General features: G+C 51.4%; 4 protein-coding genes across 4 annotated transcripts; 3 read left to right on the top strand and 1 right to left on the bottom strand.

Annotated features, from left to right (window-relative positions):
* Positions 1-2,405: 2,405 nt before the first annotated feature.
* N7539_004883 (amidophosphoribosyltransferase) lies at positions 2,406-4,280 on the top strand (the record flags this gene model as incomplete). The annotated part of the gene is made up of 3 exons (XM_056934485.1): positions 2,406-2,490; positions 2,574-3,026; positions 3,100-4,280. The coding sequence occupies 3 exons, from the start codon at positions 2,406-2,408 to the stop codon at positions 4,278-4,280; spliced, it is 1,719 nt and encodes a 572-aa protein (XP_056789679.1).
* Positions 4,281-4,866: 586 nt separating this feature from the next.
* Positions 4,867-7,520, top strand: N7539_004882 (endonuclease III domain-containing protein; the record flags this gene model as incomplete). The annotated part of the gene is made up of 2 exons (XM_056934484.1): positions 4,867-4,967; positions 5,720-7,520. The coding sequence occupies 2 exons, from the start codon at positions 4,867-4,869 to the stop codon at positions 7,518-7,520; spliced, it is 1,902 nt and encodes a 633-aa protein (XP_056789678.1).
* Positions 7,521-8,452: 932 nt separating this feature from the next.
* Positions 8,453-10,543, top strand: N7539_004881 (aldehyde dehydrogenase family protein; the record flags this gene model as incomplete). The annotated part of the gene is made up of 3 exons (XM_056934483.1): positions 8,453-8,731; positions 8,819-9,000; positions 9,082-10,543. The coding sequence occupies 3 exons, from the start codon at positions 8,453-8,455 to the stop codon at positions 10,541-10,543; spliced, it is 1,923 nt and encodes a 640-aa protein (XP_056789677.1).
* A 466-nt stretch (positions 10,544-11,009) lies between these two features.
* N7539_004880 (uncharacterized protein) lies at positions 11,010-12,623 on the bottom strand (the record flags this gene model as incomplete). The annotated part of the gene is made up of 1 exon (XM_056934482.1): positions 11,010-12,623. One exon carries the CDS (start codon positions 12,621-12,623, stop codon positions 11,010-11,012), a length of 1,614 nt encoding a protein of 537 aa, XP_056789676.1.
* Between the last annotated feature and the right edge of the window lie 1,432 nt (positions 12,624-14,055).

Raw genomic sequence — 14,055 nt, 5'->3', positions numbered from 1 at the left:
CTGGCCATTGTCGATCAAGTCGAAGTCGGCATTCGACTTCCATTCCAGCAACAGCATTGCAGAACTCTCTGAAGCTCGCCTGATCTATCAAAATCAGAGGTCCTCGTGGAGATTTCCGGGGAGATTCTCCGATAGGGTTTTTGGGACAGTTTGGTGCAAGTCTGGTGGGACTCTCGTGAGATTTCTATCTGATTATCGTGAGAGACCAACGTTTCTTTCATCAGACTCTGAATATGTTTTAAAGAGAAGCAAAGGACTGAGGTTGAGTAATATGGGTATTCGGAAAAAGACGGGTTAGAGCGCTAGAGGCGTTTCAGAAAAGGGTTGTAGAAGAGACTTGATATCTAGTTTCTGGAAGGGATTTAAGGAAGCAACAAAACGAGCGACATTTGGTTGACTTTTTATGACCTTGCAACTTTCTTTGTTCCCCGAGGAAGGTCATCAGAGGGCGAAAACTCGGACCAGAGCTCTATGCGAGAAACCATCTAATATCAACCCCAGATGTATATGGAGAGACAGATCTGTGAAGATGGAAATTTCAATCTTGATGGTCTAAATGATCTACTTCGAGGCAGCCAATATGACGCTAAAATTGAGAACAGCAATATTTTTGAGATCAGGAAAGCGAGATCATGAAGGCACACTGTGGTTGGCATGCATGTTTCCAACCGACCAGGGCAGATAGATTATCAGGTCGGGCGCATACCATCACAACATGATTGCTGAGCTTGTTTCATGATGTCCCCTTTGATGTACCTGTCAAGATTTAAGACTCTGGGTATCCATGGATGGGCATTAAAGCTGATACTAGCTCAGTCGGGGCGGTACAGTTTCTACTGTCGAGGCTCTATTTTCAATAAACCTCCTACGTGCATGCCTACCTTCAATGCATAATCCGGCGGGCCTGGTTGTATAGCACATACCATCAGTCTTTCAGGCATGAAGATACTCTTGAATCAAAGATTGAGCATTGTTGGCTTTGGCAAGGATTCATCCAGATGACTGTAGACAGGCCATCGGTCTGTACTAGAGACTATCTAAGCATCAAATCGGATGTCCTTTTATGTGACTGCCACAAGTTGACACATGCCTAGCTCTGACCCTACCTTGAAAACTCAATCTCTCAGGAAGCGCAGGATGATAACACGAGGATGACTCTCTTATTCACTATTTGTGCGCCCTGAAATTTTATGTTTGCATCAAACAGCATTCAAAGAAGCGAAGATCTCAGCCTCGGGATTCCATTAGCATGGCAGGACATAAAGCTCAGGAAGGTACTGTCACTATGCATCATGCAAGTAACATACTGTCTAAAGATGCCTATCAAGGACTCAACATCAATATAGCATACTCAAAGAGAGTGGGAGTTGTTAGGAAGGGCCAGATTAGGTCTCGCTAAGGTGAAGCTGAGTGTCTGACTCTGAGTAAGTATCGTGGCCGCTCAACACTTACTACCTTGGTAGAGAGTCGGGCCCAATCATTCAGGTTTATTATACACTGACGGGCATAGAGTAGAATTTTTCGCGATATATCCAGAGTTCTCTTTGAGCGAGTCTGGCGGGTGACGGCACTGGACAATCAGAGTGTGATGTCAATAAGTGGCCGGTGAACAAGATAGTAGGTGGGTAAGCGATATCGGCCTGTCTTTTCAGGTGGTAAAAAGTAGTGCTTGACTGCATTAATGGACTGTCAGTTCTTTTGCGAGCAGATATTGCATTCGCCACTGACTTCACTCCACCAGCTTCCTGTACTCAGTGAACATTACAATGTAACTACTGCAGGTCAAAAAAATGTCAATACCTATTGAGTGACTGAGATAGGGCATAGGCCTGTTGAGAGTTGGAAAAAGCAGGTGGCCTGTGAGTCTCCACCGCCTCTGTGACCGCCTTTAACCCCGCCATCACACGTCTCCCAAAGAACCTCTTTACTGCTAATGCGGGAGGGTCCATTCCGTCATTACGGGCTTATAACTGGCTCTCCGCTGGGGAGCCGAAGCGGTTTGTCTGGGTCAGCTGACTCATCCCGGGTGCCGGGTCGGCAAGAACGAAGAAAAAAAATTCAGTGGGGAAGGAACCACACTGGATTGAAATGCCACCATGGAGATTTTCATCCCCGTCTCTTCTCTCCGTTTCTGGGGGTCATCGATGAGCTTCACTCCCCGTTAACACTCATTCAACACGGTCCTGGTAAGTGACATCGGCGCTCCTTCACTACAGCCCTCGTCTCTATGATGAACTATGGAATTTTTTTATAGATGTTAGACTTCCTAACTTTTTGTTGCGGAGAACCTCCAATCCTGACTTGAGACTCACTTTCAACTTTCGTTTTGGTTACCTCACAATTTCGACTGTTTCACTAACTTCTGCTCGTTTTACTCAATCAAAGGAAGCTAGCCTCGCCTCACAATGTGTGGAATTATTGCTCAGATCCTGGCCAACCCCTCTGGCGCGGCTGCTGTGGACCTCCATGAGGCTCTTTATCTACTGCAACGTAAGTAGTACATTGACGCATTAGTGGAAGATGGCCCCGTATGCGAAGGCACACAAACTAATACCGTTGCTGTGTAACAACAGATCGTGGGCAAGATGCAGCTGGAATTGCAACTTGTGCGTCTGGCGGTAGGATCTACCAATTGAAGGCCAACGGCATGGCAGCTAAGGTCTTCCATGATGGTGCCAAAGTAGCCAATCTCCCTGGATCTATGGGAATTGGCCATCTTCGTTATCCTACCGCTGGAAGCAGTGCCAACGCTGAGGCCCAGCCGTTCTATGTCAACAGCCCCTACGGTATTTGCTTGGCGCACAACGGCAACCTCATCAATGCGCCAGAACTTAAGCGCTACCTTGACCTGGAGGCTCACCGTCACATCAACACCGATAGTGACAGTGAGTTGATGCTCAACATCTTTGCGGACGAGCTGAGCGAGACCAAGAAGGCTCGTGTCAACAAAGAGGATGTCTTCTCCTCTCTGACCCGCATGTACGAGCGCTGTGAAGGTGGCTGGGCATGCACTGCCATGCTTGCTGGTGAGTAGTCTGAAAGGCATAGACTGTTCCCTCTTTAGTTGAAGCCAGTGCTTACATTATTTGTTCCACCTAGGGTTTGGCATCCTTGGCTTCCGTGACAGCTACGGCATTCGCCCTCTGGTGCTGGGCTCTCGTCCCTCTCTTGACGGCGAAGGCACCGATTACATGATGGCTTCAGAGTCCGTTGCCCTGGACCAACTCGGATTTTCCAATCACCGGGATATCCAGCCTGGTGAAGCCGTCATCATCGAGAAGGGAGGTGAGCCTGTCTTCCGCCAGGTCGCACCCAAGCGCGATTATGCCCCTGACATCTTCGAGTATGTCTACTTTGCCCGCCCTGACTCCGTCATCGACGGTATCAGCGTGTACCGCAGCCGGCAGCGCATGGGCGACAAGCTTGGTGCCCGCATTCTCGATGTCTTGGGCCCCGAAGCTGTCAAGGAGATTGACGTTGTCATCCCTGTGCCCGAAACGTCAACGACCTCCGCTACTCACGTCGCTCAGTATCTGGACAAGCCATATTGCCAGGGATTCGTGAAGAATCGCTACGTCTTCCGCACATTTATCATGCCAGAGCAGAAGACCCGGCAAAAGGGAGTCCGCCGGAAATTAAATGCCATGAAACAGGAGTTCAAGGACCGCAATGTTCTGCTGGTTGATGACAGCATCGTTCGTGGAACCACAAGTCGTGAAATCATCAATATGGCTCGAGAGGCTGGCGCCAAGAAGGTCTATCTAGCCAGTTGTGCCCCCGAAATCACACATGCTCACATTTACGGTATCGATCTTGCTTCCCCGCAGGAGCTGGTGGCTCACAACCGCGATTCTGCCAGCATCGCCCGCCACATCGGTGCCGAAAGTGTCATCTTCCAGACTCTCGATGACTTGAAAGAGTCGTGCGCTGAGATTGCCCGGGAGAATGGCCAAACTGAGCCTGTCAATTTCGAGGTCGGCGTGTTCTGTGGTCGCTACGTGACACCTGTGCGCCAGGGCTACTTCGAGCACCTCGAGCAGTTACGTGGTGAAGGTCGCAAGATCAAGGCTGTGGACAAGGCTAAGGAGGCCGTTGCTCATGGCACAGCGAGCATGGCTGACTTTCAAATTGCTGCGCATGGTGTAGTCATGGACACCAACGGCAAGATTATTCCCGCCGAATCTCCCGAACCGATCGCGAAGTCGTCTCCGAACGAGGCCCCCCACAAGGTCGATGATCGCATGGACATCAGCATCCACAACATCGGCGATCATCCTTGAACTCTCAAGTCTTGAACTTTGTCAAGGCATTTTTTTTCTCTTTTTCTTGTGTCTATTTTGACAACATTTGTTTTATCTTTCTTCATTTCATGGAGCTGCGTCTGGAGTCAAGGAGTTCATTTGGCGGCACATATTCTTAGACCAGCGGACGATCTTCTTCTGTGATGTAGACGGTGATGTCTTGACGCATTTTTCTCATGTGTTCAATAGCCATGATACCTGAGCTACATCAGGATCCAATTTTGATACCACCTGAATTCAAGTCATCTCTGTGACGATTCAATCTTGTCGTTGGCGCGTGTTTTTCTGCACTTGATACCCAAATCCCAGCAGTCATGAAAATCATGTTCTCTGTATGGTCCTTTGTCAGCTTGTTGTTTTCCAAGATATTTTTGTCCCTAGGAAATGAGTTTCAATTCTTGCACTTTCTTTGACTTTCGATGCAGTTTCAGGCCCGTCGGAGGTACGGATGGTTTTCTACAAAATGAACAATCACAGGATCGAAGACGTAGTCCCCACTCATCACGTCGATATTCACCTCACTTGACTAATCCTGCCCTTTCTGTCCTATCGTATCGACTACTTTATGAACCCTCAGAATAGTCTTGTCCTGTTCCAAATCGCTCATCTGCGAATGGCCGTCAACGAAGTGACGGATCACGGGATCGACGACGAGTACCCTTTCCGGTAAGCTGACTTTCGTCTCACTTGCCTTGCCCTACCCTTACCAACCCACCGCATTGATCGGTTCGTCAATACAAAGAAGAGTTTCATCCTATACAGCGCTTCTGGGTTTAATCACACCATCAGCCCAGCCTCTTTTGCGCCTATTCAGGGAAAAGGTCAGTTGACGTCATTCCTGTCAACTACATTCCCGATCGAGATCTGGGGATCATCCAGAACTTGTCCGGCCAGTTCGAACGTCAAGTTGATAACTCTTGCTTTTTCCAGCTTGACCTCTCGATCTTCTTCTACATTGCCACAACTCTGTCTTCAAATTTTGATTCTTTACTGACGCTGTGAGAGAACTCTACGGCAAAATTAGGAAGGCGATCACAGTTTCAAGCATACCTAGTCCCCCCAGCTGTGCCACGAAAGCGCACGGGAGCGCCAAAAAAGGGCCGCTTTCGATCAATTTGCTTTGCAAGATCTCGACTTCTTATGTTCAACATCTCATTCCGACTATCTCGTCCCAAGCTAAGAAGAATGTCTTCTCGGCTTTCCGGATATGATGAGACAGGCCGTAACTGCGAATCGAAGAACACAGGTAAGTCGAGCCCCTAGTCGAAGAAAAATAGACAGCCCCTGAAACCATCTCCTCCAGAGCTATCACCTACAGAGGGCGATTCGGGCATCTCTCTTGGCAGTCCTGAAAAGGTGTCATCATCGCCCGGAAAGGGCAGCGTCTCCCCAGCTTCTGCTGTCCCATCTGACACGAGTACTCAAAAGAACGTTGTCCATTCCGGCAATCATCAAACCCACTCGCAGCTTTCTCCTGGTCTTGCTGGGCCACTAGCCGCTCCACCCTCTGCTCATCCGAATGGCATCAAGGATGAAACGGATGTCCCTGAAGAGGCCAAAGAAGATCTCGAACACGCAGACGACGCGCCTGTTGTAGATCAGTTCAAGTCTACCACCAAAGACCAGGGTGAGCACGTTCTTGAAGAACTTCCTCATAACCTAGGCAATCTTTCGATTCCCCCAGCATTAGCGGCAAACAGCACCCCATTTGGTGGAGTCCCGGAGGATGCTCAGTCTCAATCTGATGACAAAACTGGGTCCCGTGAAGCGGCTAGGGGTGCCAAAAGAAAGCCTGACACTTCAATTTCCCAAGCACCTCTCAATCAAGAAACGGATGGGCCAAAGAAGAAGGCAAAAAAGTCTGGATATGGCTTAACACCTGGAAAAACTCCGTTTCCGGACTTCAAAGATCCCACCCCAGAGGCCTGTCGCAGAGTGAACGATTTGCTTTCACAGACTCATGGCAAAGTCATAGCACCCAAAAACATCCCAGAGCCATCACTGACTATCACTGGTTGTGGTGAGGTGCCATCGGTACTGGATGCATTGATTCGCACGCTGCTCAGTGGCGCGACGACAGGAACTAACTCTGCTCGGGCTTTCAGTGGGCTGGTACAGCGGTTCGGTACGCTCAAGGAAGGCATTGGCAAGGGAAGCGTGAACTGGGATGCGGTCCGTAAAGCGCCACTCAAGACTGTGTTCAAAGCAATTGAGAGTGGGGGACTGGCAGACGTTAAAAGCAAGAACTTGAAGGCTATCCTTGATCAGGTTTATGAAGAAAACCAAGAGCGCAAGCATCGCCACGACACTGAAGATACGCCAATGTCACAAGAGGAAGCCCCGACTTCGTCCTTGGAGGCTGCAGACGTGAAGGACTATGACATTGCCAGTGTCAATGAACATTTCCTAAACCTGCAATATCTCCACAAATACGAGACACCTGAGGCTTTGAAGGCTCTAATCAAGTACCCCGGTATTGGGCCTAAGACTGCAGCCTGTGTCCTGCTTTTCTGTCTCCAGCGTCCATGCTTTGCGGTTGATACACACATCTTCCGTATCTGCAAGTGGCTGGGTTGGGTACCACCAAACGCCAATGAGATCACAGCCTTCAGCCATTTGGACGCTAGAATCCCTGATGACCTAAAATACTCGCTACATCAATTACTCATCAAGCATGGCAAACAATGCCCACGCTGTCGCGCAATTACCAGCCCGTCAAGTGCAGATTGGGGTGAAGGTTGTGTTATTGAGGACTTTGTTAAGCGAACGGGTAGAAAGGTTGGGGAAACACCTCGCTCGCGAGTCAAGAAGGGGCCCACAAACAAAGCTCCTGCAGAGCAGACTCGTGCGACGAAAACTCTCTCAAAGAGTGTACGAGCCGCCAAAACAACGGCGAAGGCTAAACAGGCCTCTCGGTCCAAGATGACTGGAAGCGGAAAGGCGCGTCCGTCAATCCATTTGTCAGAGTCAGCGGACTCCATTGGCGAGGAGATGGACGGAGTCGAGAGTTCATCTGCCAATAACATGGATATTGACGGATCGGAAGAGCAGGCTACTGGTCAAGGTCAACAGAAACAGTCGAAGACTTTGAAGCGCAGACGCGAAAGCGTTCAAGTCTCATCTCGACCCAAAAAGCGAGCTGCACGATCCAAGTCTGCTAAGGCCAAGCCGTCTGCTACTCCTACACGCAGGTCTCTGCGGTTGTTGAAACGCGCCTGAATGAGTTCATCAACGGACAACTTCACAGTACGCACTACTTCCCTATATGCATGGATCAATACTCAGGTTTGGTGTCCTGGCGATCATTTTCTAGCATATCTCTTGGTCGCCCTCCATGCATTATTGACCCGAGTTTTGAAATTCGTTGCGACCACAGTTTTTGGTGTCAACTGTGGCATTTGCTTTTACGAGGCGCGCATGCTTGGCGCATGAATGCGGCTCAATTGGCCACCTTTGCTATCATCATTGCTGGATATGATTGAATTTACTGAACCCAACAGATGGCCTACTACCCAGTGTACCCACTACTTACTTGCATACTTATTCAGCTCTGGCGTTCGTATGGTTTGTACTGATCTTTTCCTCTGGTTTAGGCGTTATCAATCAAGGTTTGACGGTATTGCAGATTTGGGGTCAAGTGCAGCATTTATCTTTTTCCATTTCGTTTATACTACACGGCTCAACGAGACGCCAAGGCCATCGTCAGTAACCGATATTCAAGTATTGCTGAGTTTATTTTGCTACATGCCACGAATATTACGACGGATGTTGCAATGTCGTCTGCCTCGTTATTCCAAAAGATGTCCGATGTAATTAACTATGTTTGACTAATAGTAGGGACAGTATACTTTGTTTAGATAGGGGTAGCTCGTATTGAATCGATTGTTGTCATGAAAGACAACACCCAGAGTGAACCACAGAAAGGCTGAGATGCTACATTTGGACTTTGTTCAGGCTCCTTTGGTGACTCGATCATCCTGCAATGTACGAGCCACGATAACGATGGCTGACCGTGATGGCTGATAGTGACCTTATCAGTTTATCGTAAGGTAGTCTCCTCCCCCAAAAACATCCCCTAGTCGCGGAGCTTCTTAACTCCCTCCACCACGACCCCCAGGGCCACGCCCCGTTTGGCTTCCTCACACCCTACAATGATGGACCAGCTCTGGCCATACCTTTCACCCTCGTTGGCGAATTTTCTCGAAGCCAATGGCCTCCAAATCAGCCCTGAACACGCCCAGTGGGCGGGCATTGCCGCGATCTCCTTAATCGCGGGTTATGTGGGGTACCTTTGGCATCTGAGCGTCAAGGAAGCTGCTGTGAGCTTCAATGTGCCTATTCCAGTTGAGGTGCGCAATTGCACAGAGGGAAAGCAATGGGAGACGGTCGGCGGAATGGAAAAGCGTGTTCTGGATGACCAGGTTCGAGGGGTGAGTCTCTGTTGTCGCGCAGTGCATTGCTACGAGATGTTTTGGGTTACGAGAATTGGGACTAATGTGATGATCATGCAATCTTAGGTCTGGAGTGACAAGCTTATTATGAGCTATTGCCCTGCTGATGGACGTGTGCTCGGTAATGGCATCAAGCCAGCTACACCGGAGGATGTCGAGAATGCCGTGAAGGCTGCGAAGGTTGCTCAGGGCGAATGGGCCACGACGACGTTTGCGCAGCGCAGACAAGTTCTTCGGACATTGTTGAAGTGAGTCTGTTTAATTATTCGACTAGCCATGTCTGTTCCATATCCGGACTTTTGTCTTACTGAGGAAACCTCTCCTACCAGATATGTCCTCGATCACCAAGACGACATCGTTACCGCATGCTGCCTCGACTCCGGAAAGACCAAAGTGGATGCCTCATTTGGCGAGATTCTTGTCACGGTGGAAAAGCTGAAGTGGACAATTGATCATGGAGAAAAGGCTTTGCTGACTTCACGTCGGCCGACCAACTTGTTAATGATGTACAAGAATAATCTTGTCACTTATGAACCGCTCGGCGTGGTGGCTGCCGCTGTGTCGTGGAACTATCCATTCCACAATTTTATCGGGCCCATCATCAGCGCATTGTTCGCTGGAAATTCAATTGTTGTCAAGCCCTCTGAGCAGACGGCCTGGTCGACCGCGTTCTTCCTGGATATTGTGCGAGGCGCGCTGTCGAGCTGCGGCCACTCGAGAGATCTCGTGCAGACTGTTGTCTGCCTGCCCGCTGTCGCCGACAAGCTTACCTCGCACCCGGACATTGCTCACATCACCTTCATCGGCTCGCGACCCGTGGCGCACAAAGTCTGTGCATCAGCCGCCAGGTCTCTTATTCCAGTCTGCGTTGAACTGGGTGGTAAAGATCCCTCTGTGATTCTCGACGACGCCCGCACAGTCCGCAATCTACCTACCATTGCATCCATTCTCATGCGCGGTGTCTTCCAATCGGCCGGCCAAAACTGCATCGGCATCGAGCGAGTCATCGCTCTTCCCGGAATCTACGACAAACTCGTCGAAATGGTGACGCCTCGAATCCGCGCTCTCCGACTCGGCTCCATCCTCCTCGACACCCCCAACGAGACCACCTGCACACCCGACATGGGCGCCATGATCTCCCCTACCTCCTTTGATAAACTGGAAGGTCTCATCGCCGAAGCCGTCGGCCAAGGCGCTCGACTCCTCGCAGGCGGCAAGCGACACCACCACCCTCAATACCCACACGGCCACTACTTCACGCCAACCCTCCTCGTGGATGTCACGCCCTCCATGCGCATCGCCCAGGAAGAACTCTTCGCCCCCGTCTTCCTGCTCATGCGCGCCGAAACCACCCACGACGCCATTTCCATCGCCAACTCCACCCTGTACTCTCTCGGCGCCAGCGTCTTCGGCCATAACCCGCGCGACGTCAACGCCTGCGTGCGCGGCATCAACGCCGGCATGGTGGCCGTGAATGATTTCGGAGCCTACTACGTCGTGCAATTGCCCTTTGGCGGCGTCAAGGGGTCGGGATACGGTCGGTTCGCGGGCGAAGAGGGCCTGCGCAGTCTGTGTAATACCAAGGCTCTCTGTCTGGACAGGTTCCCCAAGGTCGTGGGGACGGCGATTCCGCCGCGCGTGGACTATCCGATTCAGAAACGGGAGGGTCGGGCGGGGGCCACAGATGGGCCATCTGCTTGGGAGATGTGTAAGGGGATTAATGAGACGGGGTATCAGATTACTCTCGGTGGGCGGATTGCTGGTCTTCTGCGGTTGTTGAGAAATATTTAAAAGATTGGAGGAAGACAAGGGAGAGGGCGAAAATTGGCTCATTGCTGTCTTATGACGACGGATGAAGCAGATCTGGTGACTCGAGCTGATGGCTGAGTTGTTGGAAAGATTCAGCTACGTTGCGAGACCATCAGGGCACGAGCCACAAGGTCAATCGGAGAGAATGACCAGTGTACACTGTACAGAATGTATAATTTAATGAACCGTCTTCGAACGTCGTCTGTCATGAGTTTGTACAAGCACACAAGGAGACAATAGCTTGTCTGAAGGGTCGAACTTTGGACGTGACGGAAGACTGTCGTCTCAGGAATAATGTGGGAGGGGTATAGTCTATGTCAGCAATAGAGAAAGTCAAATTGCACACGTTGAGGTTCCCGTGTAAACGCCGAAGGCACAAAAAACCCGCCATCAAATCGTACCGTGCAAGTTCATCAAGAAAATCGCAACATTCACTTGTTCATGATGTTCAAGAGATCGTCTGTTGATCCATCTTCACCCACCACCCGTCAACACTGAATTGGGATTCGGGTGTCCAATTAAGAAAAGGTTCACGGCTGGGCGCAAGAACCTCCTCAATGAACCGGCACACTTCCACGGGTCTTCCCTCCAATTGCCCAAACAGGAACAATTGCGCTTCCGGAACTGCAGCCGTGTGTTCCATTAGCCCAGGCAAACGGAGCACAAAATCTGCCAACCACCCAGCGAACCGGCCGTTTACCTCATGGTAGGCCGATGGATCACGCCGGGCAAGACGCGTATTCTCCATGATCCACCGCAGTATCTCGGAGGAATCGGCGGGGACGGACTCTGCGCTCGCACGCACCAGCGCCTCGAAAAAGGCCACGTTCAACTGTGGGTTGTCCCGGCCGACTCGCGTCGCCGCTACAAAGTGATCTGGTGGAATGGTGTACTGGACGAGTTTGTCTCGGCGGGACTCGTGGCAGCGGAAGACGAACTCGTCTAATTTGAGAAGAGAGACCAGCGCATTGTAATTTTGGGTCAGGATCGCTTTGCGGACCCCCTGGTGGAGCACGGTGCGATTGAGTGTTGTAATGGTCGCGGGCACGTCCTGCCATGCACGCGGAACGAAGTTGTACGAGCACATTCGAAGCATTTCGAGGAACATCACGTCATCCGCGGTAAATCCTGTCAAGCGTCCTCGGAGGATATGATTGGGGAACCTCAGGATTGACAGAGCAGGCCAGTACTTGGCAGTTTGCAAGGTCTCCGAGCGGATCTCGATCATCGTCATGGGGTGAACCACGAGTCGGTAATTGTGTGGACCGGAGAACATTTCGGGATGACTTGTGAGCGCCGGGGCTTCGAGGGGGTGTTTTCGTCCTCGGAAGCTCGTGACTGTATCGTCGTGTCGATTCACGAATCGGTCCAAATTGCGCTGTGTCTCTTCATCCATCTCCACCCCCATGTTGAGCCATTGACGATGGATCGTGAGAATCATGATGGTCGGAACTTGGTCACGTATGCGCTCCATCGTACACCATCGACACCGGAAGACGGCTTGCTGTAATTGACCCCGCTCATTCAGGGTGAGGGGAGTATAGTCCAGGGGAGCGAGGATGCGATCCATTGCTTCACTGCGAGGGTGGGTCGACGAGTCATCCCAGAAGGCGAGGATCGTGAGGAGACTGTAAACCCGATCGCGGGACAGTGCGGCGGCCAGGACGGATGAGGCGCGCGGGAGATTCAGGTTCAGCGAGTACAGGAAAATCTTCTCGATTACCTCGACTGGCAATGCTTCGAGCAACGACAAGGAGCGCGGGGTGGGTGCGGCATGCGGGGGTGCGACTTCCGGGGTCACTGAGGTCTGGGAGACGTCAATGTCTGAGGCAGCGAGCATTTCCTGGGACGCTCGTGGGGAGGGGAGATCTTGCTTGGGCATCTTGAAAGGACGCCCAGGACGTCGCATCTTCTTGGACGAAGACGCTGCATGTTTTGTGATCCTTGGTTGGGAGGTTTTGGTGGTTGATGCAGGTGTTGTGCGAGTCGAAGGTCGGATGTTCAGCGCCGATGCATCTCTGCCAGCGACCCCCCGCCGACTCTGGGGGGCATCGTTGCCCATGTTGGCAAGCCCCATCTCAGATCACCGCCCAAGGGAAGCTTTCAGAGTACCTGTCCTCCATCACTTCACTGTGAGGAGGGACTCCATGCCTGATGATGTGGGATGGCTCTGACAACGACAATAATAATATCGATGTGACCAGAGGAAAGTTCGGGATTGCACACATTCAATACGAGGAGGGCTTGGCACTGCCGCGCGGATCTTTTTCATTTTTTTTCCACGCGATGTTGATTGGCGGGTAAGGGACCCGCTGGGGGCACCAGCCACATTGCTGGGGGCACAGAGTATCATCACGTGCGATATCAGGGCCGATGACCTGATGGGGCTTAGCTTACTCTGGACCGCCCGTTGAGCCCGGAATGATGTCAGTTTGTTGCCGATCCCAGTGAGGCCAATCTGGGCTTCAGCCACATTGGGATCTTTGCAGCCAACGTCTGCGGGAGATGCAGTCATGGGGGATACTTTTTCCAGAGTCTACCGTATGTACCTGGGGAGCGCGTGTATTCCTTTTGACCTATCTGATGCTTGTGCTACCGTTTCGGGGGAAGGTAGTCCAGGATAATCAAGTTTGGCGAGATCAAGCTCGACACACACGGTTTGCAACTCCGTAGAGTTCCAGCAGGTGCACGCCCTCGGATGATGAACGGCATACGAGAGCACGACGAGCCACACGGGGGGGCTCGACGAGGTGCGTCCAGTCTAGGGGCCAGATCCCGAACGCGTCAATTTTCTGACGGGCTACCGCTTGTCGCCCTGCCTTCCGCAGGCAGGAGGATTGACGGGGGTGTGCCACTCTTCGTCTGATAGGTCCGACCGGCAGACGGGTCGCAGATGGAGCGTTGAATTTTGACTTTGTGAGAGGACATGGCAGTTGATGAGCCGTGGTAGGGGGATAGTTTCATGGTGGAGTGAATCGTCAAGAGTGATATGGAGGATAGAGGACCGGACAGGCACTGGTCGTGCTCCTCTGGTGTGGCGCAGAAATCAAGGAATCTGGGCCGAGTCCGACTCGGACGTCGTCATCACGGCATTGAGGTACCGTCTCCACGGGCTCAGGTACTGGCCAGAAATGGATCCTCTCGCGATGTACCAGAGAAGTTGCTGGAAAGGGAAGATGCCCGCCGAGGGTTTGATTGACGGTTGGAGCGCACCATGGGAGAGGTAGGGGTCCCGCGGAGCAGGTGTCACAAGGTCATGTTTGGGGAATCGGAATTACTCATTCTATACTTGTGAATACAGTACTTACCTATAGATGATGTATGATGTACTAGCTTTGATGCTGGCTGAGAGTAGTTAGTAGTAGCTACCTGGTACTACTAGGTAGTAGGTGGTAGGGACTGGTAGTAGGTACCACCACTACTTAGGACTTGCCAGAGTTAGTACCGAGTCTACTGACTACTGTAGTCGTCGAACCTTGGCAAGCTCCTCTCAG

The sequence above is a fragment of the Penicillium diatomitis genome (assembly GCF_028827545.1).
Source record: "Penicillium diatomitis strain IBT 30728 chromosome Unknown utg000005l_segment0_segment0, whole genome shotgun sequence".
Classification (NCBI taxonomy): domain Eukaryota; kingdom Fungi; phylum Ascomycota; class Eurotiomycetes; order Eurotiales; family Aspergillaceae; genus Penicillium; species Penicillium diatomitis.
The sequence above is the reverse complement of the archived record's forward strand: the minus strand, read 5'-3'. Positions and strand labels throughout refer to the sequence as shown.